This window comes from Cajanus cajan, chromosome 2 (assembly GCF_000230855.2).
Source record: "Cajanus cajan strain Asha chromosome 2, NIPB_CcT2T_4, whole genome shotgun sequence".
NCBI classification, from domain to species: domain Eukaryota; kingdom Viridiplantae; phylum Streptophyta; class Magnoliopsida; order Fabales; family Fabaceae; genus Cajanus; species Cajanus cajan.
Window position 1 is genome coordinate 80,813,674 of NC_138518.1, and position 23,796 is coordinate 80,837,469.

A 23,796-nucleotide genomic window follows, 5' to 3' on the forward strand; every position below is an offset into this window, starting at 1 on the left:
CTTCTAAAAACATTTAATAAACAGTGAATTAGTGTGTAAATAAATAGTTATTGTCTATGTATTTTGAAAAGGAGTTACCATGTTATTTAGTGCATAGCGGATAATATTTAATAAACTAATTTGAGTGTAGTAGTAAAAATACCAGTTCATGATTTATAGATATAATCGTGGGTATATTATAATTGAACCAATAATAATTAAATATATTTATAATGTAATGTATTAGAAATTTTTTTTAAAAATACTAAAATATATCATTAGTTGTACTTGAAAAATGCAAAGTATAAATACAACGTATTGCAGATTGACACCCAGATAAGCCCAAAACTCTCTAAATAGACACCAGCAAAAATAGACCCAAATAGGTTTCTGCCCGAACACAGACACAACCTTCAAAGCTAAGAAGCATATCTTAAATAGCTGAAGTTTCACAATTTCACACTATTCAATTTTTGAATTTAACATTTTATCACTCCAACTTTTAAAATTCCCACATTTTAATAGTTCATTAGTTATAGTAGTGTTCAAATCTAAACCAACTTAAACCAAAAACAACAAACATATGCAAAATCGAAAATTAGCAATTTGATTTTTAAATTTTCAAAACAACACAGTTTTGTTCGATTTTCGAATTGAAATATAAATTTAATTTAAATTAAATCAAATCACACTTATTTATAAATATATTTTTTCTAAATACATAATACATATATATAAAATTGACACATAATATAAAAAGTGTTGTAAAACAATAAGATGATAAAAAAAAAGTATTTTTCTCTCCAAATATACATTATAATATTTAAAAGCTATTTTATAAATTATAAGTTACAAAACTGAATTTTAGAAAAAAAAATTATAAATTATTTATGATATTCAAAAATACCTTTTTTTTAAATGACAAACTATATATGAGAGAAAAAAATTAATTTGATAACTAAAATTATATTAAAAAATACTTTTACTATAATAATAAAATAAAAATTGATGTTAAATATATTAAGTGACTAAAATATTTTAATATTTGTGTAATTTGAATTTCATTTTTAACTTACAGCATTAAATAAATAACATAATATTACATGTTTTTAGTTGAATTTTAAATAATAAATTTTAAAGATAACAAATCGAACCAAACTAAATTGCAAAATATTAATTTGACTTTGGTTAAAATTTCATAATTCACTCAAATTGAATTATGCTTAATTTTCTTGTTTAGTTCAATTGATTGTTAAGAAAAAAAACCAAAACCAAATGCAATAAACACTCCTAATTACCCGATTGTATTAACTATTAATTGATTGTTGATACAACAATTTTGATTGTTAACATAATATATGGAATACTAACATAGATCGTTAGCGTGTGTGCAAAATGACGACGACATGTCATGTTAATTGTTAATGCGTCAAGCCAATCATCAACTAACGGTATAATATGATCAACAAATAAAGTGATAAAAAATGCTAAGTTTTAAAAGTTTAATGAGAAAATATACAAATTCAAAAGCTGTAAAATTAACGAAATCCAATAATTTAGGTGACATAACGTGCGATTAACTATAAGGTAATAAGAGAAGCGGATAACATCACTCGAAGAATACACCATTTTCCCATTTTTCTCTGCCTCAAAATAAACTTTTGCTGAGTTGAGCTTCCTAGAAATGACCATCATCTTTAATCGGATTCTAAAAACACAACGAAAGATTACTATTAATAGAGCTGGCACCGGGTGGTTTCGAGCGCAATTTGCCCCACCCATGATAAACTGAAACATGAAAATTTCAACCGATTCCAAAAAATTACTCTCGGTTTTGTCGGGTTGTGGTGGGTTTGGCTGTTATTTGGGTGGGTTGCAGGGGTAAGATTCCTTCTATTGCCTCCTTTGTTGTCTTCTTCTCCAGAAGTGCAACAGTTGCAGATGGAGACGCCATTGCTGAGTTTGGTGCTAGAGACTTTCTACAACTTCGGAGAGCGACAAGAGTAAGCAGAGGAGGGTCTGGAATCTGGATTCTTCCAACCCAGCATCATCAGTGAAACCCACTTGCAGAAAGGGTTTTGAGGAAAACACAAAAAAAAAGTGGGAAATATGATACTGCAAGCAACCAATTAGTGTTGTGTGGCAGGAGGACTAACGCTTAGTGAAGTGGGAGGTCGGTGGTGATTTTGGAGAGCAAAATGTAGGGAGGGAGAGCAAAGAAGGCATTGGATGATTCAGAAGAGTGAAAGGTTTTATGAATCTGAAGGGTAACGGTGAATAAAGAGAGAGGGAAAAATAAATAAATAAAAACAAACAAACACATTTATGCACAGCCAAACTCAACATTGCTACTCTAGTGATGCACTTTAATGATGTAACAGTAAACAAGGTAAAAAAACCATTCAAAACATAAAGTCCATGCCTTCTTTGAGCACAGGATTGATTAATAGCAAACCTCCGGCACTGTGTCATCTAGCCATGCAAGCCTACCACCATGCGGAAGGAGGTAGGCATTTAATTCTTAAGAACAAGCTAGACACAAGAAGCAAACGTGTCCAGAAGCATACAAGAGTCCGCAGCATTGAAGCAAAACCACTCATGATATAGAAGGTGTGTATATTTGAAAATTATTACTTGTCTGAAAGAGTTATGTCAACTTAAAACATTACTTATTTACTTATCTCTTTTTATGCGGTTGACTTCAGATCAAGTTGCTTTAAAACAAAGTAGACCTGAAGAATAGAAGAAGAAAGTATGTCATTTATAAAAGTAGCAGTTGACAAATCCTAAGGTGCAAATACACAACAAAACATGATGGGATGCACAATTAAATAAAAAACCTACCTTTGCGCTTTGCCTAGTCCTTCTCCCTCCGAAAGGTTTACATGAACTCAATGTTGAAAACCAAAGCATCCATCATCAATTCTGAACACTCCAATAAATAATAAGATTAATCTGTCTGGCAGAAAATTTCGAATTTCATATTCACTGCTCAAACACACATGGACACAGATAAATACACATGGCTGCCATTCATCCACAGTCACTTCCACCTTGTTTGGTAGCTGCCATGTGTAAAAATTTAAATTGGGTTTACCATAATGAATATTGGGCAGTTAACATTGAGCAAGGCAGGTATCAATTTTTTAGTTTCATTAAGTTATAGCTTCCTTCTGCTAATTATTGAATTGAATCAACCCATTTGAAATTTGGCTATGATAATATGCTTTTTCATTTAGTTAATCACAAAGCGAATCAGATCCATAATCCAGAAGGTGATATTATGCATTTTAGCATGCTGGCTACATCTACTAGTTCTTAATCATCTTGTAGTAAAACATATAACACATACAAATAATATACATGGATATTAACAAAATAGATCCAGATCTAGACCCAGTTCAGAAAATAAGAATCAAAAATGAGAAAACCATGATTGGGGGAGATTGGAGAATAGTGAGAAAGAAATTTTACATGGCCCAAAAAGTAGAGAACAATCACAGAAGATATGAGGGAGACGAGCCAAAAAAGACAGCAAGAGAGAGAGAGTGCCGAGGAGCATGTGATGCTGAGAATTTAGATCAAGGGAAAGAACATGCGAGGGTGAATGAATCACAAACAAGAGTGAGGGTAGTGATGGTCAGAGAGAACCCAAAATCTCCCACTTTTGGTGTCATTTGAAATTCTCTCATTTTACTTTTAGAAAAATTCCTTATAAATCCCCAATATTTTAAAATTTCTTTGAATTTGATACCAACAGTTTATTTTAATACTAGGTATTTTAAATCCCTTCGAAAATTGAGTTTCACTCCCAAAACTCTCTATTCAGGCACACTATAAGCAAAACCAAGGATGAAACATGCAATAACATAGAATCTAAAACAATAGAACATTATTAACAAGAAAAAAATGATATTGTATTAACTTTATGCATCTCATAATTTACAACAATGCCTTTGGTCGAATAGCATTCCACGTCTCAAATCATCTAAGATACTGTCAAAGTAACCATACAGAACCTACATAGATCCACTAAAAGCTTTCAGCTTGTAAAGTTTGGCTTCTTTTTATGGAAGAAGTAAAGAAAATAAGAGTAACAGTTAGAGTGAGGAAACTATATAACCTATTCTGTTGAAGATTTATCACTACAGGAAAGCTGCTCTGTAGAAACTAGAAAGCAACAAATGTCAAAATAAGAGATTGATAAGTGTCTCCCTATTCACCTCTGACAATGCCTCATCACTAATAAAGAAGCCTGCCAGCTCACAGATTAAACGTGGAATTTGCAAAATTGTGGTAACTGTCTATCGGAATGGAGAATGCAATTTTATCTATTCAGAGGTTCTAACTGCACTTCCATTGTCGCAGAGGGTTCTAAATCTTTATCTGCAGCTGTTCTGGTTGGGCTCAAGAGATCAACTGAATCATCTTCCTCAAGATTACCAAGCACCCAATTGCTTCTTCCAAGTATTTGCCTCCTTATTCGCTTCCTTTCATGGTACTCTAAATAAATAACAATCAATGCACCAACTAAGAACCAAATTGCCATAGCCCAACTGAGTCCATGGACATTTTCCACATCATATCTGCGTCCTAGATGCTTCATCCCAGTAAAAAGTGCAGCAATGCCAACGACAACGGCACATCTACCAACAATTGAATGGAAATATTCCCAAATAACCCTCTTGAAGGGTACCTGCTCCCCATTCGCTGGTTTTGGCGGCCTTAGAAAGGCATTTACTGGCTGTATGCAAGCCAAAAATATAGCAGCAAATCCAAACATAACATGTGTTGAGCTGAAAAAAAATCCCTTAAGCTCAGCTACAGCAAAAAGAAGGGCAAGTAGAATAATTACTAACCCTGAGTATTGCAAGTAAACATGAATCCGGTACCATCCATCACCCTTAAGATGTTTTAAGTATCTGGCTGCCAATACCCCTCCAGGAAGCAGTATACCCCATGCAACAAACATCATAAATCCATGCACAACCAAAACCGGAAGTAAATCCTGCTCTGCTTCCGATGACCCAACCTTCAGGTGTACAAGGATAGGCCTATTACTTGTACTAGAATGCATATTCCTGTCAGTAAGATGATCATTAGACCATTTAGCACCAATTGCCCAAACAACTTTCAGTGGAGTTGTGGGATCAATAATATTTTTACACTCTACCCTCTTTTCCCGCATACAGGATGGATCCAAGGGCCGTGTAAACTCCAAAGTAATGATGCCATTTTCTGTTTTACATCTGACATGTGTCAAATTCTCCCTTGTATCATGAATACTTACAGCATCTTTTCCATCAATCCAGTAAGTGTTTACATGTCCTATACCACTATCATCAATCCAACCCACATACACATAGCTGTTTATCATCCCACTTCCAAATCCTATGGCAAGATAACCACTTTTTTTCTCGCCACGGGCTGCAATAGATATGGAATCCTTTGACAATGTCCAGAAGAAGGTAACCTGTTGATCATCCAAAACGACACTGTTATTATACATGTCTGATAGACCTCCATCAACCACCTCAACTCTCCAACCCATTTTCTGCTCGTACAACGAATGATAGTAGATGTGATCAGGAGTGTTCCTGTCAGGAACCCAAACTAATTCAGTAGGACTGGCTTGAACGCCGTGGGCATCAGGACCTCCAGCATAAATAGTCTCAGTGAGATTCCTCATCGTAGCATTTCCACCAAGCGGATCTGATGTAATGTAAAGTGCAACCCCGTGCCCCGCTTGAATGGAAAACTTGACCGGCACCCCTCTTTCCACTCTCAAGACTGGAGCTTCCTTTTTGTTGATGAAAAGAACCTTAGCGGGATTTGGAGGGTTGGGGTAATGCATTGCCGGAGCAGATGATACCACCACAGGAACATTTTTATCTGCAGTGATAATACCTTGATCTTCTTTTTCTTCAGCATCCATGGGACCTGCACATTCATTCACATGCTCTGAGATATTCAAAAGCAAATGACCATAATTGACAGCCCCATGATTCTGAGGAAGATAGTAAGGATTAATAGAATCAGGAGGCTTAATAGGCCCCAGAGCCCAAATAACCTTCATATTCGCTGAATGGTCGACAGGGTGATCATGAATTCCATTGACCTTACTCAAATGCCAACGGTACCTAACAAACGACACCCCATCTCTCCTGTGGCCATAAACCAACATTGAATTGTTGACTAAACCCACCCCATCGGAGCCTTCATAAACGGAATCAGGACAAACCCCTTGAACTACTCCATCACTATTTCTCTCGCAAACACTATATTTAGTAATGAAAAAATTATCCACAAAGGGAAAACCATCTTCCTTAAACCCTGCAACGGCAACATCAGCACCAATCATGAGCCCTGAATCATCAGAACTGGAGTTAGCCCACCCAAAAGCCATGTAATTGGTGATCCCAGTGGCAGCCTCCAACCCAATCTCAAGAGAATCCTCGGACACATTCAAACTCCACCTCAACCTGAAGTTCTTCGACAAAACCTTGCAATTATCGAACACCGTGGGAAGCTCCTTCGGCGGAGCGTCCAGGCGGAGGAGGACGTGGCCGAAATCGGAGGCGGTGGAGCGATCCCAGACGGCGAGGACGTTGATCATGCTCCAGGAAACGTTGGTCAACAAATGCACATCGAAGGTGGAATTGTTGTAGGTCCCGTTCAACGCGTGGTTTGAAACGATGAATCCGGCGGTGAGGTTATCGAAATCGGGAGCCATGGCGCCCCACCAGTGGACGTCGGAGCCGGGAAGCATGTCGAATCGGGAAACCCTAAAGGTGCAATCGTCGATGATTTGGAGAGATCCTCGAACCTGGTGTTGAAACATTTGGAATTCGGATTCCAAATTGACGAGGGAAGTGAGGCGAGTGCAGTTGGGAGCGGAATCAGCATAGGCGAAGGACAGCAAGAGGGTGAGGAAGGGTAGGAAGAGGAATCTGCGAAGCATGACGGGTGCAATTTTTGTGAATCGGGATCCACGGTGACGATGAAGGCTTCAGGATGGGGATGGTAACAGTAACAGTAAAAATGTTGTGTGATGGAGGAGTTCAGGTTCAGGTTCAGGTTCAGGTTCAGGTTCAGGTAGGTCTCAAGTTTGTGCTATTGTTTGTCCCTGTGAAGAAATTAAGTCAACGGTGTTGCATTGTGTTTGTGTCACTATCACTTCATGGATCCTTGACTATAACCTCACTAGCCCAAATTATGAGTCTAATAAAATTCTCTTTTTTTTTTGGTGCATTCTTTTATTTATTTTTTTCTACATTCTTTTACTTATCTTTTAGTCTAATTCAGCTGTCCTTGTTAGGGATCTAATTGGATTCATAATTCTGTTCATAATCTATAATATGTTTATTTCTACCGATATTCTATAAATTTATTTAAAAAACATTTAAAGAAGAAAAATAAAAATATTTTTTGATAAATTAATTTACTGAATTCTTTTATTCATTTTTTCAAATTTTTTATTTTAATTTATTCATAAGTTAATTTTAACTTATGAAAAAATTTATTTAATGTTTATTTGTTTTTTTGTAAAATTATTTCTTAAAAAAATTGTCCAAATAAACTCTTAATTAATTATATATTGGAAAGGAATTATGTGAAAAGTTTTCGGCTATCTCAATCATTATGATGATCAAAAAGCATCACCTAAAAAACTTTCATCAATTATACATTTTGTCATTTTCAACATTTGAGATAATCAAGATATATTTATTCTTCAGTAGGTCACATGTTTACCTCGTAATTTATGTATAGTTAAATGCTTACTTGACCTAATTAAGGGAGCCTTAACACTCTCAATTGTCGAGATAACTAAGATAGTTATTTATGTCTACTGAATATTTACTTTTGATCTGGTCAAGGTGGTCTTGACACCGTCGATTGCCAAGATAACTAACTTGAGTGCATGATTGACCTAATTGTGATGAACTCGACAACTTTAATGACCAAATTGAATTATCTAGTTGTGGATGGCATGACTAGGGAGGAGATTAAACAAGATTAGGAGGTTAATATAATTAACAAATGTATTACCTAATTGGTAATCAGGAACCAAAGTTCATTAGATGTAAGTTCGTTATGATTAGTATAAATAATTACATAAACAAAGGTAAAACTATTGTTTATTTATTACTTTCTTAGGTGCTTGTAATGAACCTTAACTTGAGTATTAAAAATATTTTTTGCAGATACTTCATCCTTAAAATTTGTCGACCAAAATAAAGTTCAAAGATCTCAAACATCTGAGACATAGTAATGTATCTTCAAACAAGTACATGTCAAATATTATCGTTGATTATGTGATTTTTTTTAGTTCATTAAAAATCTATCATTTAAAATAATTTATTAATTTATTTTTTTAATATCAACAAACTTTTTAAGTGGGAAAATAAGTCTTAACTAAATATCACTTAATTTTAATGTATTCTAAAAAAATAATATATTTTTAAGAGAATTTAATTATCTTAATTAATTATCACTAAACTATACTTTTAAGATATTTTCAAATCCTAATATTATACAAGATAGAAATAAAATACGTGTTGTTCTCTTTATGGCTAATGTTTTCTAGACAATAAAATACTACTACTAGATTGATGGTAAATATATTAAAAGCTAATGAAGCCTAAACTTTGGCTTAATCATTTTCGGATATACAAAAGGTCAACACCAATCAACATTTAATATCACATAACAAAGACCCAAAAATTGTCAACAATCTTTCATGGTGGCTTCTAAAGGTGAATTTTGATTGTTTCATGTCCAAATCACTTCTAAATGGTCTTAAAATGGGAAATCAACTTAAAACAAGACCAACGTGCTCTAGTGTCTTATCTAATTTAATATACTAATTATGTTTTGCTTTATTTAATTAGTTATCATCAAGGAAAGCTACAATTATTATTAAATTACTTAATGGCCGAATGAACCTAGGAATGATCTAAGGCATTTCTATATTAATTAGTACATGTCTATTTGTATCAAATTCAATACATTATTATTAATAAAAACACTTATATTCGTTATTTAAGGATTATGTACGCGTGATGTATTAATTAAAAATATCATTTTATTCTTATAATAAACTAACATAACCAGATAAAATTATACTAAATAAATAAACATGAGAGACAAGTAAAAAAATAATTATTATTAAAAATTCCTTGTCAACTAATTAAAAGTAACTGTTAGTATTTATTTAAAAAAAATATTATGGTAATAATCAATAAATTTACTATAATACGAGTATGTGTTCATAAACTTTGTATTGCATAGAATAGAAATTAGAAACTAGGAATGAAAGAAAAGCCGTACCTAAGGCTAAGGAGTAAGGACAAGTTAGGCAGATAGATCTAGGAGCTGAGAGTGATGCAACACCATTCTCATTTCTCACTCATGAAAACGTTAATTTCTTCTTCACTACCTGAATCCGATCTTGAATAGTTCCTCATCGTGCGTCATGCTTCCCAGATCCTCCTTCCTCTTCCTCATCCTCTTCCTCCGCTATGCCGATTCAGCTCCCAACTGCACTCGCCTCACTTCACTCGTCAATTTGGAATCCGAGTTCCAAATGGTTCAACACCAATTACGAGGATCTCTCCAAATCATCGACGATTGCACCTTTAGGGTTTCCCGATTCGACATGCTTCCCGGCACCGACGTCCACTGGTGGGGCGCCGTGGCTCCCGATTTCGATAACCTCACCGCCGGATTCATCGTTTCAAGCCACGCGTTGAACGGGACCTACAAAAATTCCACCTTCGATGTGCATTTGTTGACCAATGTTTCGTGGAACATGATCAACGTCCTCGCCGTCTGGGATCGCTCCACCGCCTCCGATTTCGGCCACGTCCTCCTCCGCGGGGACGCGCCGCCGAAGAAGCTTCCCACGGTGTTCGATAATTGCAAGGTTTTGTCGAAGAACTTCAGGTTGAGGTGGAGTTTGAATGTGTCCGAGGATTCCTTTGAGATTGGGTTGGAGGCTGCCACTGGGATCACCAATTACATGGCTTTTGGGTGGGCTAACTCCAGTTCTGATGATTCAGGGCTCATGATTGGTGCTGATGTTGCCGTTGCAGGGTTTAAGGAAGATGGTTTTCCCTTTGTGGATAATTTTTTCATTACTAAGTATAGTGTTTGCGAGAGAAATAGTGATGGAGTAGCTCAAGGGGTTTGTCCTGATTCCGTTTATGAAGGCTCCGATGGGGTGGGTTTAGTCAACGATTCAATGTTGGTTTATGGCCATAGGAAAGATGGCGTGTCGTTTGTTAGATACCGTTGGCATTTGAGTAAGGTCAATGGAATTTATGATCACCCTGTCAACCATTCAGCGAATATGAAGGTTATTTGGGCTATGGGGCCTATTAAGCCTCCTGATTCTATTAATCCTTACTATCTTCCTCAGAATCATGGGGATGTTAATTATGGTCATTTGGTTTTGAATATATCGGAGCATGTGAATGAATGTACAGGTCCCTTGGATGCTGAAGACAAAGAAGATCAAGGTATCATCACTGCAGACAAAAATGCTCCTCTGGTGGTATCCTCTGCTCCGGCAATGCATTACCCCAACCCTCCAAATCCTGCTAAGATTCTTTTCATCAACAAAAGGGAAGCTCCTGTCTTGAGAGTGGAAAGAGGGGTGCCGGTCAAGTTTTCCATTCAAGCGGGGCACGATGTTGCACTTTACATTACATCAGATCCGCTTGGTGGAAATGCTACGACGAGGAATCGCACTGAGACTATTTATGCTGGAGGTCCTGATGCCCACGGCGTTCAAGCCAGTCCTACTGAATTAGTTTGGACTCCTGGCAGGAACACTCCTGATCACATCTACTATCATTCGTTGTACGAGCCCAAAATGGGTTGGAAGGTTGAGGTGGTTGATGGAGGTCTATCAGACATGTATAATAACAGTGTCATTTTGGATGATCAACAGGTTACCTTCTTTTGGACATTGTCAAAGGATTCCATATCTATTGCAGCCCGTGGCGAGAAAAAAAGTGGTTATCTTGCCATAGGATTTGGAAGTGGGATGGTAAACAGCTATGCGTATGTGGGTTGGATTGATGATAATGGTATAGGACATGTGAACAGTTACTGGATTGATGGTAAAGAAGCTTTGAGCATACATCGTACACGGGAGAATTTGACACATGTCAGATGTAAAACAGAAAATGGCATCATTACTTTGGAGTTTACAAGGCCCTTGGACCCATCCTGTAAGCGGGAAAAGAGGGTAGAATGTAAAAATATTATTGATCCCACAACTCCACTAAAAGTTGTTTGGGCAATTGGTGCTAAATGGACTAATGACCATCTTACTGACAGGAATATGCATTCTAGTACAAGTAATAGGCCTATCCTTGTACACCTGAAGGTCGGGTCATCAGAAGCAGAGCAGGATTTACTTCCGGTTTTGGTTGTGCATGGGTTTATGATGTTTGTTGCATGGGGTATACTGCTTCCTGGAGGGGTATTGGCAGCCAGATACTTGAAACATCTTAAGGGTGATGGATGGTACCGGATTCATGTTTACTTGCAATACTCAGGGTTAGTAATTGTTCTACTTGCTCTCCTTTTTGCTGTGGCTGAGCTTAGGGGATTTGTTTTCAGCTCAACACATGTCAAATTTGGATTTGCTGCTATATTTTTTGCTTGTATACAGCCAGTAAATGCCTTTGTAAGGCCTCCAAAACCAGCGAATGGGGAGCAGGCACCCTTCAAGAGGGTTATTTGGGAGTATTTCCATTCAAATGTTGGTAGATGTGCCGTTGTTGTTGGCATTGCTGCACTTTTTACTGGGATGAAGCATCTAGGACACAGATATGATGTGGAAAATGTCCATGGACTCAGTTGGGCTATGGCAATTTGGTTCTTAGTTGGTGCATTTATTGTTATTTATTTAGAATACCATGAAAGGCAGAGAATAAGGAGGCAGATGCTTGGAAGAGGCAATTGGGTTCTTGGTAATACTGAGGAAGATGATTCAGTTGATCTCTTGAACCCAACCAGAACAACTGCAGATAAAGAGTTACAACCATATGCGAGAATGGAAGTCCAGCTAGAACCCTTGAACAGATAAAACAGCATTCTTTAAGTTCTGATAGAAAGTTGCCTTTCTGCCCCAATTTTTGCAATTTTGCATTTAATTTGTGAGGTGGCATTCTTCTTTATTAGTTATGAGGCGTTTTCTGAGGTGAAAAGGGAGGCAATTACTTATCAATGTCTTTTTTCAACATATGTTGCTTTCTAATTTCCAAGAGTAGTTTTCCTGCAGCATATATTTCCTAGTGATACATCTTCGAATGAATAGGTTATATTGATTCATCACTCTATAGAGGCTACACTATTTCTTTTACTACTTCATCCCAAAATAGATCAAACTTTACGAGGTGAAAGCTTTCTTCTTGATCAATGTAGGTTATGTATGTTTAGTTTGACAGTATCATAATAGATGATTTGAGACATGGAATGCTATCTGGCAAAAGGCATTGTTGTAAATTATGAGATGCAGAAAGTTAATACATCATTTTTTTGTCCATAATGTTACATGGTTTTAGATTCTTTGTAATTGCATGTCTCTTCATTTGTTCTCTTGATGTCTCCACAAACCTTCCTAGTAATATTAATTTTAACTATAAAAGGTAAATACAAATGTGCCAGTTGAAATTATTGCAATCCCAGCAGTTACTTGAAGCATCTTACATAAACTGGCGATCTTTACAATAAGCATCGTGTGAAGATTTAAGCATGGTATAGAATTTAATTATTTTAATGTGATGTGATGGAAATTTTGGAACTTGCCTTTTGCTGCGAATAATATTTTGTTTCAGTTAATCAGTTAAGCATAGTATTATTGAGAAAAGGCAAATTTTCTCACAGCTCATTAAAAGTGTTTGTTTTAGATTCCTAACCCGTCTTGAATATGCTTGAGCTGTGGGAGTGCGTTTGAAATTTAAGGAAGCCTCAAATTTTTTGCAATTGTTACACATTCCGCTCCTTATTTTTCTGTTTTAGTTGGCTATTGTAATTCCATTAAAATCTCAATAGATGTTGAGATTTATAGCAATTTTCAAATTGGTCGTAAGCCTATATTCCAGAGAACAAATCAAGAAGTTCCACTATATTTGTTAAAGCATTTAGATTAGAAAATAAAGCTAAAAACATGAAAACATCATTAAAAAAATAAATATACCTTTCTTCAATGTTCTAACTTTAATTTTGGATCAAGATTTCCAACCAAGGCCAAAGGGAGTGTGATTTCCTAAAACTCGAAGGACTTAAAAGTTAAAACATGAAAACATCATTAAAACAAATTAAATATACCTTTCTTCAGTGTTCTAACATTTAATTTTGGATCAAGATTTCCAACCAAGGTCAAAGGGAGTGTGATTTGCAACCAAGGCCAAAGGGAGTGTCGTTTCCCAGAAAACACATTACAAGTACTAGAAAAGTTTAGTAAGAGCTCACTTAGAGTCAAGGTTTGTACTATAGATCACATGGGAGCTCAATTAGAACCTGTAAAAGAAATGAAAATTAGAAAGAAGACAAGAGTTATTGAGTGCATCTACTTTTTATTTAATATTTTCTATGTTAAGTAAGTACGTGTTTGGATGCGCGTTGAATGAAGATAACGCGTATTTTCTTCCAAAAATGCGATTCCTCCTTCTGAATGGATGTTTGGGTTTTTTTTCATCACATGATTTTAAGGGTGAAAATTAATTTTTGCTGAAGCTAAAAAAGATAGCTTTTGCGTCCAGGAAATTAATTTTGATAAATCAATTCTTCAAACTCAAATCCAAACACGCACTAAAAAAGAGATTATAACAAAAACCAAAAGAATTTCTTACCTAAACAAAAGCAGATGGTATAGCTAAGAATTCATTCCAACTGCCTTTTTCCAATGAAAGACTATTCGCTCAATAGCAACAACTGGCTGCACTGCATTAACATTTTGAGTGCCAACAAGGAGAACAACAACATACAATGTGCCCGTGGCAATAAGCAATAAAAAGATGTTGTAATTATTTTACAACATGAACATGATTATTAACCAAAATGAACATATTCCTCTATCATTGATAAAAAATAAAAATAAAATAAAAAATAAAAATTGGTTAACACAAGTGATATTGATTTATGTTCCTTAATCAAAATGTCTGACATTTAAATTTTGGCATTGATTATAAAATAAATTATGTTAGGAGCAGAATATATTTTTGATAATTCCTTATGAAAATTAGTTATTGCTTTAAGTGGTGGATATTACAATCTAATATCATAGTTACTAAAAAAAATCATTAATAAAAAAAGAAAAAATACCATAAAAATATATTAATGACCTTTCAATAAAAGTTTTCATTTTAATATTTTAACCAGTGCCTTAGAGCCGTTGGTATTGTTTTTCATTAATTTTATACTTAAAGTTACTCAAAGTTTTTATTTCCAAAACAGGTAACATTTCCTGTTTTAGAAATATTGACAGGCAAATCTCCATGAAACGCGATTTGATTCTTGATTTGATAAAGGAAAGCGTGTGGTGCATATAAAATTTAATGGTCAAACAAACATTGCATGAAAAAGTTATATTGTAGCAGAGAAGAGACAAGGGTACATTATACCACTGCACTGACACTGGTACTCATACAAAACCACAGATGTTCTTTTAGCTGTGTGAGAAGTACGAATGTGTCACTAAACAAGCATGAAGAAGAAAGAAGAACAAGAAGGGGAAGCAGGTTGAGTTGAGGTTATGGATTCTTTTCACTCTAATTCATCCAAGAGCCTGGTAAGACATATGCCATCCACTCCCCCTCATTTTCAAATATCGTGGTTAACTAATGCATGAACCTTGCATGATTTATTCAACAAAAAATGAAAATGATTCAATGGAGGCAATTTTGTAGAAATAAAATGGTAAAAACATGAACTTGGAAGCAGAATCATAATCTCTATTTCTCATTTTCACCCATGTTAGAACCCATTGTCTTAAAAACATGAACTTGGAAGCAGAATCATAGTCTCAACTTCTCTCTCTCTGTTATTGTTTGATGTGTTTCTAAGTAACATTCAGAAATACTAAGGTACTGTGTAGCGGTGGAGGTTGATTTTTCTCCATCACTCATGGAAAGTAACTCTAATGTCATTCCCTTCATCTCCTTCACGATTATATTAAATTTGAGGATTAGATATGGTTTTTAACGTCCTTACAACTTTTTTTAATTTATATGCTTCATTCTCATACTATTATATTTGTTGACCAAGACAGTTTTTTTATTTATATATTTATTATTATACTTCTCTCCACCTTTTTCTTTCCAAATATTGTGGTTATGCAAAGAACCTTGTGTGGGTGCCATGACTTATATTGTACAAAGAATGAAAATGATTTAACGGAGGCCTTCTTGTAGAAGTAAAATGGTAATAACATGATTTAATGACCTTTTTTTCTCTTTCCTTTATTATTGGTTTATTTATGATTTGCTCATTGTTGTCATGTGTTCAATGTTCAGTCAGAGTCTTGGGACTGCACTCCTACTGAGAGAAAGCATTTGATTTCATATTCCACTGTTAATGCTCCTCGTCGTTCCTCTTTGAGATTGGCAAAGAAGCGTATAGAAACTGGAAGAGAATCTGTGCAGCAGGCGAACCAAGTTCTAGATTCTATTGTAATTTATTCCTGCCGTGCCTCTTCAAGATCGACAAAGAAGTTAACTGAAACTAGAACAAGTTCTGTGCAGGCTCATCAAGTTGTTCAACCTTCCACCTTTGCACAAACAATGACACATGAAGAGACCGAAAAGGTTGGAGATTTTGTTGCTCCAAATAACGGTTCAGTTGAAATGGAGATAGTGAGTGAGGGTGAGAATCCAATAGCTAGTGACTCAATTCAAATGGAAGGGCACGACAATGCATTTGAAGCAGAATGTATCCTTATTGAGGATGAAGCTTTGGCTGAGAATGTTCAAGTTCAAGCATCAAGTAACTCTAAGCCAAGGGAAAGAGAAGACAAGAACACAAGCGAATCTAATTCAATGGTTGGACATCAATCTTCACTCTTCAGCCTTGACCTTACTAAAATGGTTAATATGTGGGACAATGAAGGTGATGATGAGGTTAATTCTATTGGACAAAGCCCACCAATGGAGACAGTTGAAGGATATCAAGTGAAGCCAGAATATGTGCCCATATTAAGAAAAGTTTTCACCAAGTACGGAGATGTTTTCAAGAATAGTTTGGTATCAACAATGACATTCCGTTCAATGTTATTGGAAATGATATGTCACATGATTTCAGACTTGCTAGACAAGAATCTTGATAGAATCTCTGAAAATGAGCTGCATAATATGATTGCACTTGCAAATGAAATAAAAAATATGAAAGTGAACATTGAGTGGCTTCATATCAGACTAGAAGAGATACTTGAGGCAAGACAAAATCTTAAACAATCTGGCAAGCTGAAAGAGAAAAAAGATAGCAATAAAAAGGTCATTGAAACTGTCAAGAGGGAATTGGAAGAATGTGAAGCAAAAAAGAAGGCACTGACAGCAATGTTGCAATCAATATGTGATAAAGAGACTGCTTGCAAGGAAACACTGGCTATAGCTGAGGATGAGTCCATAAAGATAGATGAAACTGTCACATATGCTAAAACTAAAGTGAGACGCTTTTTTAAGTGCTCTCTAGTAGATGGTTTGCTTTAGTTTTGCAATTTATCCATCCCCTCTTTGCTTTCTCCATGTTAGTGATTTTAGGATGGTTCAAGGAGTTATATCTTTTAGGGAGGTTTTTAGTTGATTGTGTTACTCATTGTTTAAACTTGTACTAAAACTGCTAGTTTCGATTTATATAGCTATGTGGTATTTCTAGTGATGGGATGCAAATATACAGCTTCGTTGTGCTGATCTTTTTCTTTTATAACCAAGGTTCCTCCAATCGAGAATCAAAAGACTAATTTCTTTCGAGATGTTGCTGAAGTAGGTTTTACTTCTCCCAAACAATAGTAGTTGTTGAATATGTTGCTAAGGAAACTTGTAAAATTAAATTTCTGCAGTATATTAAGCCAATAAAATAGATTCTTGATGCTATTCGTATTTTAGTCCATAATGATATTTAGATTCCTTGAAGAGAGTCGAGTAAACAGTGTGATAGTTTAGAAATAAGATTTGAAGATTGAATTTTCTGTTGAGTGTAATGATATCAAAAATATAAAATGTTGTGTTTTTAACCTCTAAGTCTTATCATCGCTTATAATGGTATTACTTCTATCCCTGAATCCATCAGAAGTTCAGAACCCTTCAATATAAAATTAAAATCATGCACTCAAACATATTTTATGTGTAAACATTATTTTCCTTGGAAACAAAAACTAATGAATCATGTAGTTAGGATATGGTCCATTAGTACATAGTTCATTAGTTTTTTGGTGAATACATGAGAACATTTATTTTAGATAAATAATCTCTAACATAAATTTTAGTTAAAGAAAAAAATGATGAGAAAATTTAACAAATTATTGTATAGATGTATGATTTTTAAACAAATGGTTTCAAAAAGAATAGATAATGAAAAAAAAAAAGTACTCAAAAACAGTATGATTTTTAAACAAATGGTTTCAAAAAGAATAGATAATGAAAAAAAAAGTACTCAAAAACAATATATATATATATATATATATATATAGAGAGAGAGAGAGAATAAAATTACAATGAAAATTTAAGAAATATTAAGATGCGAGGAAAAAGGTAATTATATTTGAAATTTAACAAAATGTAAATATATTATTTAAATTTTATTATAATAACAATTTAAAAAGATATATGTTGTTCATATGGTTTAAAAATAAATGTTACCATTCAAAAATAAATTCAATGGGTGAGATAGTGCAAAAAGTTTAGACAAAATAGCCTGCAGCTTAGAAATTAAGATTGAAATGATTATATAAGCAAACGAAGCCATGAGAATAAGCCTCCAAATTCTGATATAAAATATTGCTTAAGTAATTTTTAGGAACGTGTAAAATATACTGAATACCAAGTAAAAGTTGACTTGTAAAATTTTTGTAATGAATACAAAGTTATAAAAATAAATAAATAAATAAATACTTATAATAATACATTATTTTCATGGTCGAAATGATAATTGGTTCAAGAGTGATAACATTGATGGTCTAATAATTCTTCGATCGATATAAAAGAACCAATGGTTTCATAAAAGTGTTTACATTTTAATTAAATGTAAATCAAGTGTACCACTCTTGGCGTTAATTTATTCTTGATAAGTTTGTTCATGATTTTATTTGGGATTGGCTTGCTAGATAAATCTCCTTCTGGATGTGATGATCTTCTTTTCTTTTTTCTTTTTCAAGGAGTGTTTTTATTAAAGGTATTGCCACTCCTTAGCATTTAGAAAGAGAGAAACTCTTGAAAATAATTTTCTAAGTTTTTCTTTTTTTAATGCAACACATGTCTGACGGATACAATTCAATCCTGTACTAGCTAATATATGTGTTCTGCGATAATTTTTCTAATGTTTAAACAATTATTGAACTTAACTATTAGGAGTAAATATGTTATTTTCTTAACAGTAACGTTTAATCATGCATTGTCGAATCATCATTTACTTAATTAGTTCATCTTACTATTGTAATTATGTAATATTTGTGCATTTTCAAATCATTACATGAAAGGGAGTGTTTTAATAAGGACAGAATCGTTGACATTAGCTTTAAGTATTAACAAAATAATACATTTTAGAATATTTTATAAATGATAAAATTTATCAATTCGTCAATTGAATTTTTTTATAAAATAAAATAAATGTACAAAATTTTATAGAATTAATTAATATTTCATCGTATCATTTTAGTTTAACATATAATATTAAAATATAACTAAGCCTTTCTTATTAAATATATGGATGTCTATTATCTAAGTTTAGCATATATGATTGTTAGAGTTTCTTTTGATCTTTAAGAAAGATTATAACAAAGACAATAATAATCAAACTTAAATCTTCATGTATGGTGTACGATGTATTTATGTTGACTACTAAGTCAATATTAATGGTTCATATGATTATTAAAATAATATAATGTAAAGAAATGAGTAGCTTACCTTTTATAATTTAAATTTAAATGTCCTTAATTAATTTATATTATATGTATTATTTGCAAATCATCATTATTAAAATAAAATTTTATTAAGTAATAAGAAATTTTTTGCATTTTATAAATTAAACTTTTAGTATTTTTATTATTACTAAAATAATTTTACATAATATTTTTATTTATAAATATACTTTTCATTTGATAATATAACTAATTTTATATTTGAAGTTTAAAAAAACAAATAACTTAAAATAGAACTTTTTAGCTAAAAAGATAAAATTTAGCAAACAACTTCTTGCTTACTTTTTTTCAAACTTATTGTTTTTAATTTTAATTTAAAACTTACTTTTAAGTTTTAATTGATAAAGATGCTGAGTCGAACATACGAGAAATTTATCTACATTGAATCATTCTATTAATATTCAAGATAATTACAAGACTAACAACTAAACAAAATGTTGCAGTGAATTTAATATTTAATCATCACCTGCTCTAACATTTTCCCCCGGTTTTTTTGAAGTGCAAGCACGTGATGAGAAAAGCTCACTTAGATGGGTGATTGAAAGCCCATTATGACATTACACCCAATACTATATATTGAGCTACAAACTCATGAATTCAACTATTTGGACCAACTTGCTAGACCAAAACAGAAACTGTTTGAACTAACTTTCAACCAGGGAAATATATTGAACAAGAGAAAGTGAATTACACATGTTTTAATTAATTAAATAATTTATTGTAGTGAATTTCAACCATAGACTTTCTACATGAGTGCCAAAATGCAGCCGAAGCAGACAAAAGGATTCTTAGAAACATAATTGATAAAATGGCGAACTCACCTGTCTGGTGTACGAGAGAAAAGAGTTTCGGACATTCTAAAGCGTGGCAAAGAGAAAAAGGGAATTAAAGCTCAATGTTTTAGATGTGATGGAATGAATATATATATCTGTAAAGGCTGAAAGTAGCATTTTAAAGCAGAAACAAAGAATTTTGATGAGTTGGGGGATCGATTCTTAATTGAGTCCATGCTGATAAAAATCTCGAGGCACACATCATGAACAAGTTGTAAATGATGATATATAATTATTTATATTTATACGTTGCATGCTGCGACATGTTTAAACATATCCTATTAAAGTCTTGCAATTCTTTACGTGCATCGCACATTATGGTCAACATTCTTTCAATTAAGTTAGATGCATATATTGCCAAGAAGGAAAACAACTATATGGCATCTAAAATATAATCTACAGAGGTTTATACGACATTTATGTATGAGTTGGGAAGTTTTCATCGTGTCCATTAAATGTAAAATAGTGATTCTATTGACATCCTATATATATAATGTATTATATGGCCGGGTGAAAAACAAATGAATATTGATTAATGCAAGAAAGTCGCATTTCTTTCTTTATCTATATTTCTATGCACGTTTCTTTATGCTGTTTTTCCTTTGTTCAATTAAGTTAGATGCATATATTGCCAAGAAGGAAAACAACTATATGGCATCTAAAATATAATCTACAGAGGTTTATACGACATTTATGTATGAGTTGGGAAGTTTTCATCGTGTCCATTAAATGTAAAATAGTGATTCTATTGACATCCTATATATATAATGTATTATATGGCCGGGTGAAAAACAAATGAATATTGATTAATGCAAGAAAGTCGCATTTCTTTCTTTATCTATATTTCTATGCACGTTTCTTTATGCTGTTTTTCCTTTGTTCCCCATGTTGAGGCAGAGCAAGTTAAAAAAACTTCTCTGCTTAATTAGGTCAATGATGAGTTGTAAACTTGAACTTTTTTTCTCAGCTTGCTGCTTCAAGAAAAAAATTTTGTTTTGACAGAAATAAAATATAAAAATCACACGATATTTTATTATACGGTTTCCAACTTAATAAATAACGACAATAAGATATGAAATTACATTTTTATAAGCTAACGAATTTCGAATTAGGCAGGATATTGAGTTTATGTGTTTATGATAATGCATAAAGAAATGAAAATTCACGTTGGAATTACATACCATAATAATCTTTCTTTTGACTGTGAGTGTGAAGGAGGAAAAGATTTTAAGCAACGAATCTTCTGCATTTAGTAATGTCCAACTAATTTTCCGCAGTGTCTCCTGCAAGCTTTCTATAAGAGGAAATAGAGACCCAAGTTCAGCTTTTAAAAGGCACCTATTCATAATTATTCCGTCATAGGGCAACCAAAAAGGTTCAACAACATGATCCTCCTTCGACGTCCCAACTATTTCAAACTATTTCACTTTCACCTCTGTTTTCGTCGACATAATAAACTAAAAATTAATCTAAATATTTTTATTCCATAGCCTCTAATATACAGTACGTCACTGAAGACGTGGCGCAAAACCCTTTAATTAATCTTCTTTTTTCTCTTTCTAAAAGTAAAAATCAAACGACCGCGTCGTTTGCTGTTGTCTTATATCGTTGCCGTTACCCTTCACAGGGTACAGCGACGTCGTTTTGGTCCTTCTGGAGGCAGGCACTTGGGGCGGCGTCTGCATGCGAATCAGCGCCAGGTTCAGCCCTTTGAAGAACGGGTGCTTCTTGACGTCAGCGGCGCCGCGCTTCGAGCCGAGCCGCCGCGCCGGGTCCTTGTGCAGCAAGCCGGATATCAAATCCCGCGCGTGGACTTCAAGACCGCTCAAGGGCGTGGCCGTGGGGAATGCCAGGGGTTTCTTCACGATGTTCCGCAGCGTAGCCTCCTTCGACGCGCCCGCGTACGGCGTGCGACCGTATATGAGTTCGTAGATGAATACTCCGAACGACCACCAGTCCACGGCGTTGCCGTGCGACCGTCCGGAGGCAACCTCCGGCGAGACGTACTCGTGAGTTCCGACAAAGGAGCACGACCGGGCGGAAACCGGTTCGGCAACGAATAACCGGTTCGGCTCAAGCGCCCGAACCTCGCGCGACCGGAAGACACGGTTCGAGAAACAGGAGAATGGAGTGATAAAAGAATGCGAGCGAGTGTAAGGCAATGATGCAGTTGGAGAAGGTAAGCAATCTGCGGATTCAACGGCTGGGATCGCATCTGAGCAAAGCGAAAGATCAAAATCAGAAAGCATGATGTGACCGTCTGATCTGACCAACACGTTCTCAGGCTTTAAATCTCTGTAGATGATTCCAAGCATGTGGAGGTATTCCAACGCCACCAGCACCTCCGCAGCATAAAACCTGAGAAAGAGTAAACGCTTATGTACTCTAATAAAACAGAGAAAACGTCATCGTTTGATTAACGGTTTTTTTTTTCTTTTTTTTTTTTTTACCTTGCGGAGGAGAGAGGAAAACGGTTGTGAGGATGCTTGTAGCGCAGCGTGTGCAAGTCTCCACCGGAACAAAACTCCATGACGATGCAAGAGAAATGTGATGCTTCAAACTCGGCGTAGAGCGTAGGGAGAAAAGGATGATCGAGCATCTTGAGGATTTTTCTCTCCATTTCCGCTCTCTGCGATTTCTTCTTCAATGCCACTGCGTCCTTGTCCACCACCTTCATGGCGTACAAACAGCACGCGTCGTCTTCTGATTCTTCGCGGCTGTAGAATTGGTTGTTGTTGTCGGCGTTGCGGAGGCGGCATAGGTAGACGGTGCCGATGTCACCGGCGCCGATGCGGCGGAGGAGGTGGAAGTCGCGGAAGGTGAGCGCGGCCTTGCGGCGGAAGGTGGCGGAGCGGATTGCGGAGTAGGCGAAGTCGGAAGAGCGGTGAGGCTTGAGGGAGAGAGTCTCCGGCGAGGCCGGGAGGAGATCGAAGGAGAGACGGCTGAAACTGGTGCTGCAGAGGCTCTCGCTGCTCATGGAGCTTCGAAATGTGGAATTGAGTGTCTCCAAACTGAGCTCAGAATGACGTTCAGTGTCGAACATGGTAGAGGAAAGTGGAAGGAGAAAGAGTGGTAATATAGGTTTTTAAAGGGTTAGGGTTTAGCGAGGGAGCGAGCAGAAAAACATTGAAAGTTGGATTGTTGCAGTTGCAGAGCAATAAGAGAGGCACGGAAACAGAGAGATAGGAAGGGAGTGATAGAGAAGAAGGTAGTTGTGTTGTATTTATGGTAAGAGGGGCACGTGAGTGTTTGGCACGTGCGGAGAGAGTGAGGAGGGGAGGGGTGGTGTTGTGACGTGGCAGGCAGAGGTTACTGAGCAATCACTAATGAGCGTGTGCTGGTGCAGAGGTTGGGGAAGCTTTTTGGTGGTGCAGGCAGGCACAGTGACGGAAACGCCCCTCTCATCACTCATCCATGCAACGGTCAACCCTATTTATGACCAAACACAAACGATCCTGTTCCGTCAACGTCGCTCCTTCACCTTATGTGTTTTTACCATAAATAAAACAGCCTGTCTCTCACATAAAAACACACAACAATGCAACAACACTTTCTCTACAATTCTTCCTGCTTATTGCTTAATCATCACATTAAACATATTACTCATTTAAATATAGGTTTTCAAGTCAAACAAATCATTTTAAAAGTTGTTGTTAATTCTTTCTGTCAATTTTTATTTAAATTAAAATAATTGTGACCATATATTTACATATTTTAAAAATACATTATTCATCAATTACAAATATTAAATCAGTTTAAATTGATATAAGATTCTATAAATATAGTTTAACTAAACTAAACATATATGTGTGTAGTAGTTCAACTATAAAGATAAAT

The 23,796-nt window shown here is 35.0% G+C and overlaps 4 protein-coding genes across 4 annotated transcripts; 2 read left to right on the forward strand and 2 right to left on the reverse strand.

Moving 5' to 3' along the window:
• Nucleotides 1-1,454: 1,454 nt before the first annotated feature.
• On the reverse strand, nucleotides 1,455-7,222 carry LOC109799648 (cytochrome b561, DM13 and DOMON domain-containing protein At5g54830). The gene is made up of 3 exons (XM_083069281.1): nucleotides 4,203-7,222; nucleotides 2,824-2,904; nucleotides 1,455-2,711 (listed from the first exon to the last, which is right to left on the reverse strand). Exon 1 carries the CDS (start codon nucleotides 6,938-6,940, stop codon nucleotides 4,307-4,309), a length of 2,634 nt encoding a protein of 877 aa, XP_082925407.1. The 5' UTR covers nucleotides 6,941-7,222; the 3' UTR covers nucleotides 1,455-2,711; nucleotides 2,824-2,904; nucleotides 4,203-4,306.
• A 2,045-nt stretch (nucleotides 7,223-9,267) lies between these two features.
• LOC109799624 (cytochrome b561, DM13 and DOMON domain-containing protein At5g54830) lies at nucleotides 9,268-12,541 on the forward strand. Its single transcript, XM_020360220.3, has one exon. The coding sequence runs from the start codon at nucleotides 9,455-9,457 to the stop codon at nucleotides 12,077-12,079; it is 2,625 nt and encodes an 874-aa protein (XP_020215809.2). The 5' UTR covers nucleotides 9,268-9,454; the 3' UTR covers nucleotides 12,080-12,541.
• Nucleotides 12,542-12,688: 147 nt separating this feature from the next.
• Nucleotides 12,689-16,901, forward strand: LOC109799735 (uncharacterized). Its single transcript, XM_029271438.2, has 2 exons — nucleotides 12,689-14,785; nucleotides 15,510-16,901. Exons 1-2 carry the CDS (start codon nucleotides 14,750-14,752, stop codon nucleotides 16,698-16,700), a joined length of 1,227 nt encoding a protein of 408 aa, XP_029127271.2. The 5' UTR covers nucleotides 12,689-14,749; the 3' UTR covers nucleotides 16,701-16,901.
• A 4,511-nt stretch (nucleotides 16,902-21,412) lies between these two features.
• Nucleotides 21,413-23,465, reverse strand: LOC109799617 (protein kinase PINOID). Its single transcript, XM_083069282.1, has 2 exons — nucleotides 22,410-23,465; nucleotides 21,413-22,317 (listed from the first exon to the last, which is right to left on the reverse strand). Exons 1-2 carry the CDS (start codon nucleotides 23,000-23,002, stop codon nucleotides 21,519-21,521), a joined length of 1,392 nt encoding a protein of 463 aa, XP_082925408.1. The 5' UTR covers nucleotides 23,003-23,465; the 3' UTR covers nucleotides 21,413-21,518.
• Nucleotides 23,466-23,796: the final 331 nt, after the last annotated feature.

Coding starts and splice junctions, on each gene's coding strand:
- LOC109799617 (XM_083069282.1), bottom strand. CDS start 23,002: ATGTTCGACACTGAACGTCATTCTGAGCTCAGTTTGGAGACACTCAAT. Junction 22,318..22,409: donor TTTCCTCTCTCCTCCGCAAG/GTAAAAAAAAAA, acceptor ACTCTTTCTCAG/GTTTTATGCTGCGGAGGTGC.
- LOC109799624 (XM_020360220.3), top strand. CDS start 9,455: ATGCTTCCCAGATCCTCCTTCCTCTTCCTCATCCTCTTCCTCCGCTAT.
- LOC109799735 (XM_029271438.2), top strand. CDS start 14,750: ATGGATTCTTTTCACTCTAATTCATCCAAGAGCCTG. Junction 14,786..15,509: donor CTAATTCATCCAAGAGCCTG/GTAAGACATATG, acceptor TTCAATGTTCAG/TCAGAGTCTTGGGACTGCAC.
- LOC109799648 (XM_083069281.1), bottom strand. CDS start 6,940: ATGCTTCGCAGATTCCTCTTCCTACCCTTCCTCACCCTCTTGCTGTCC.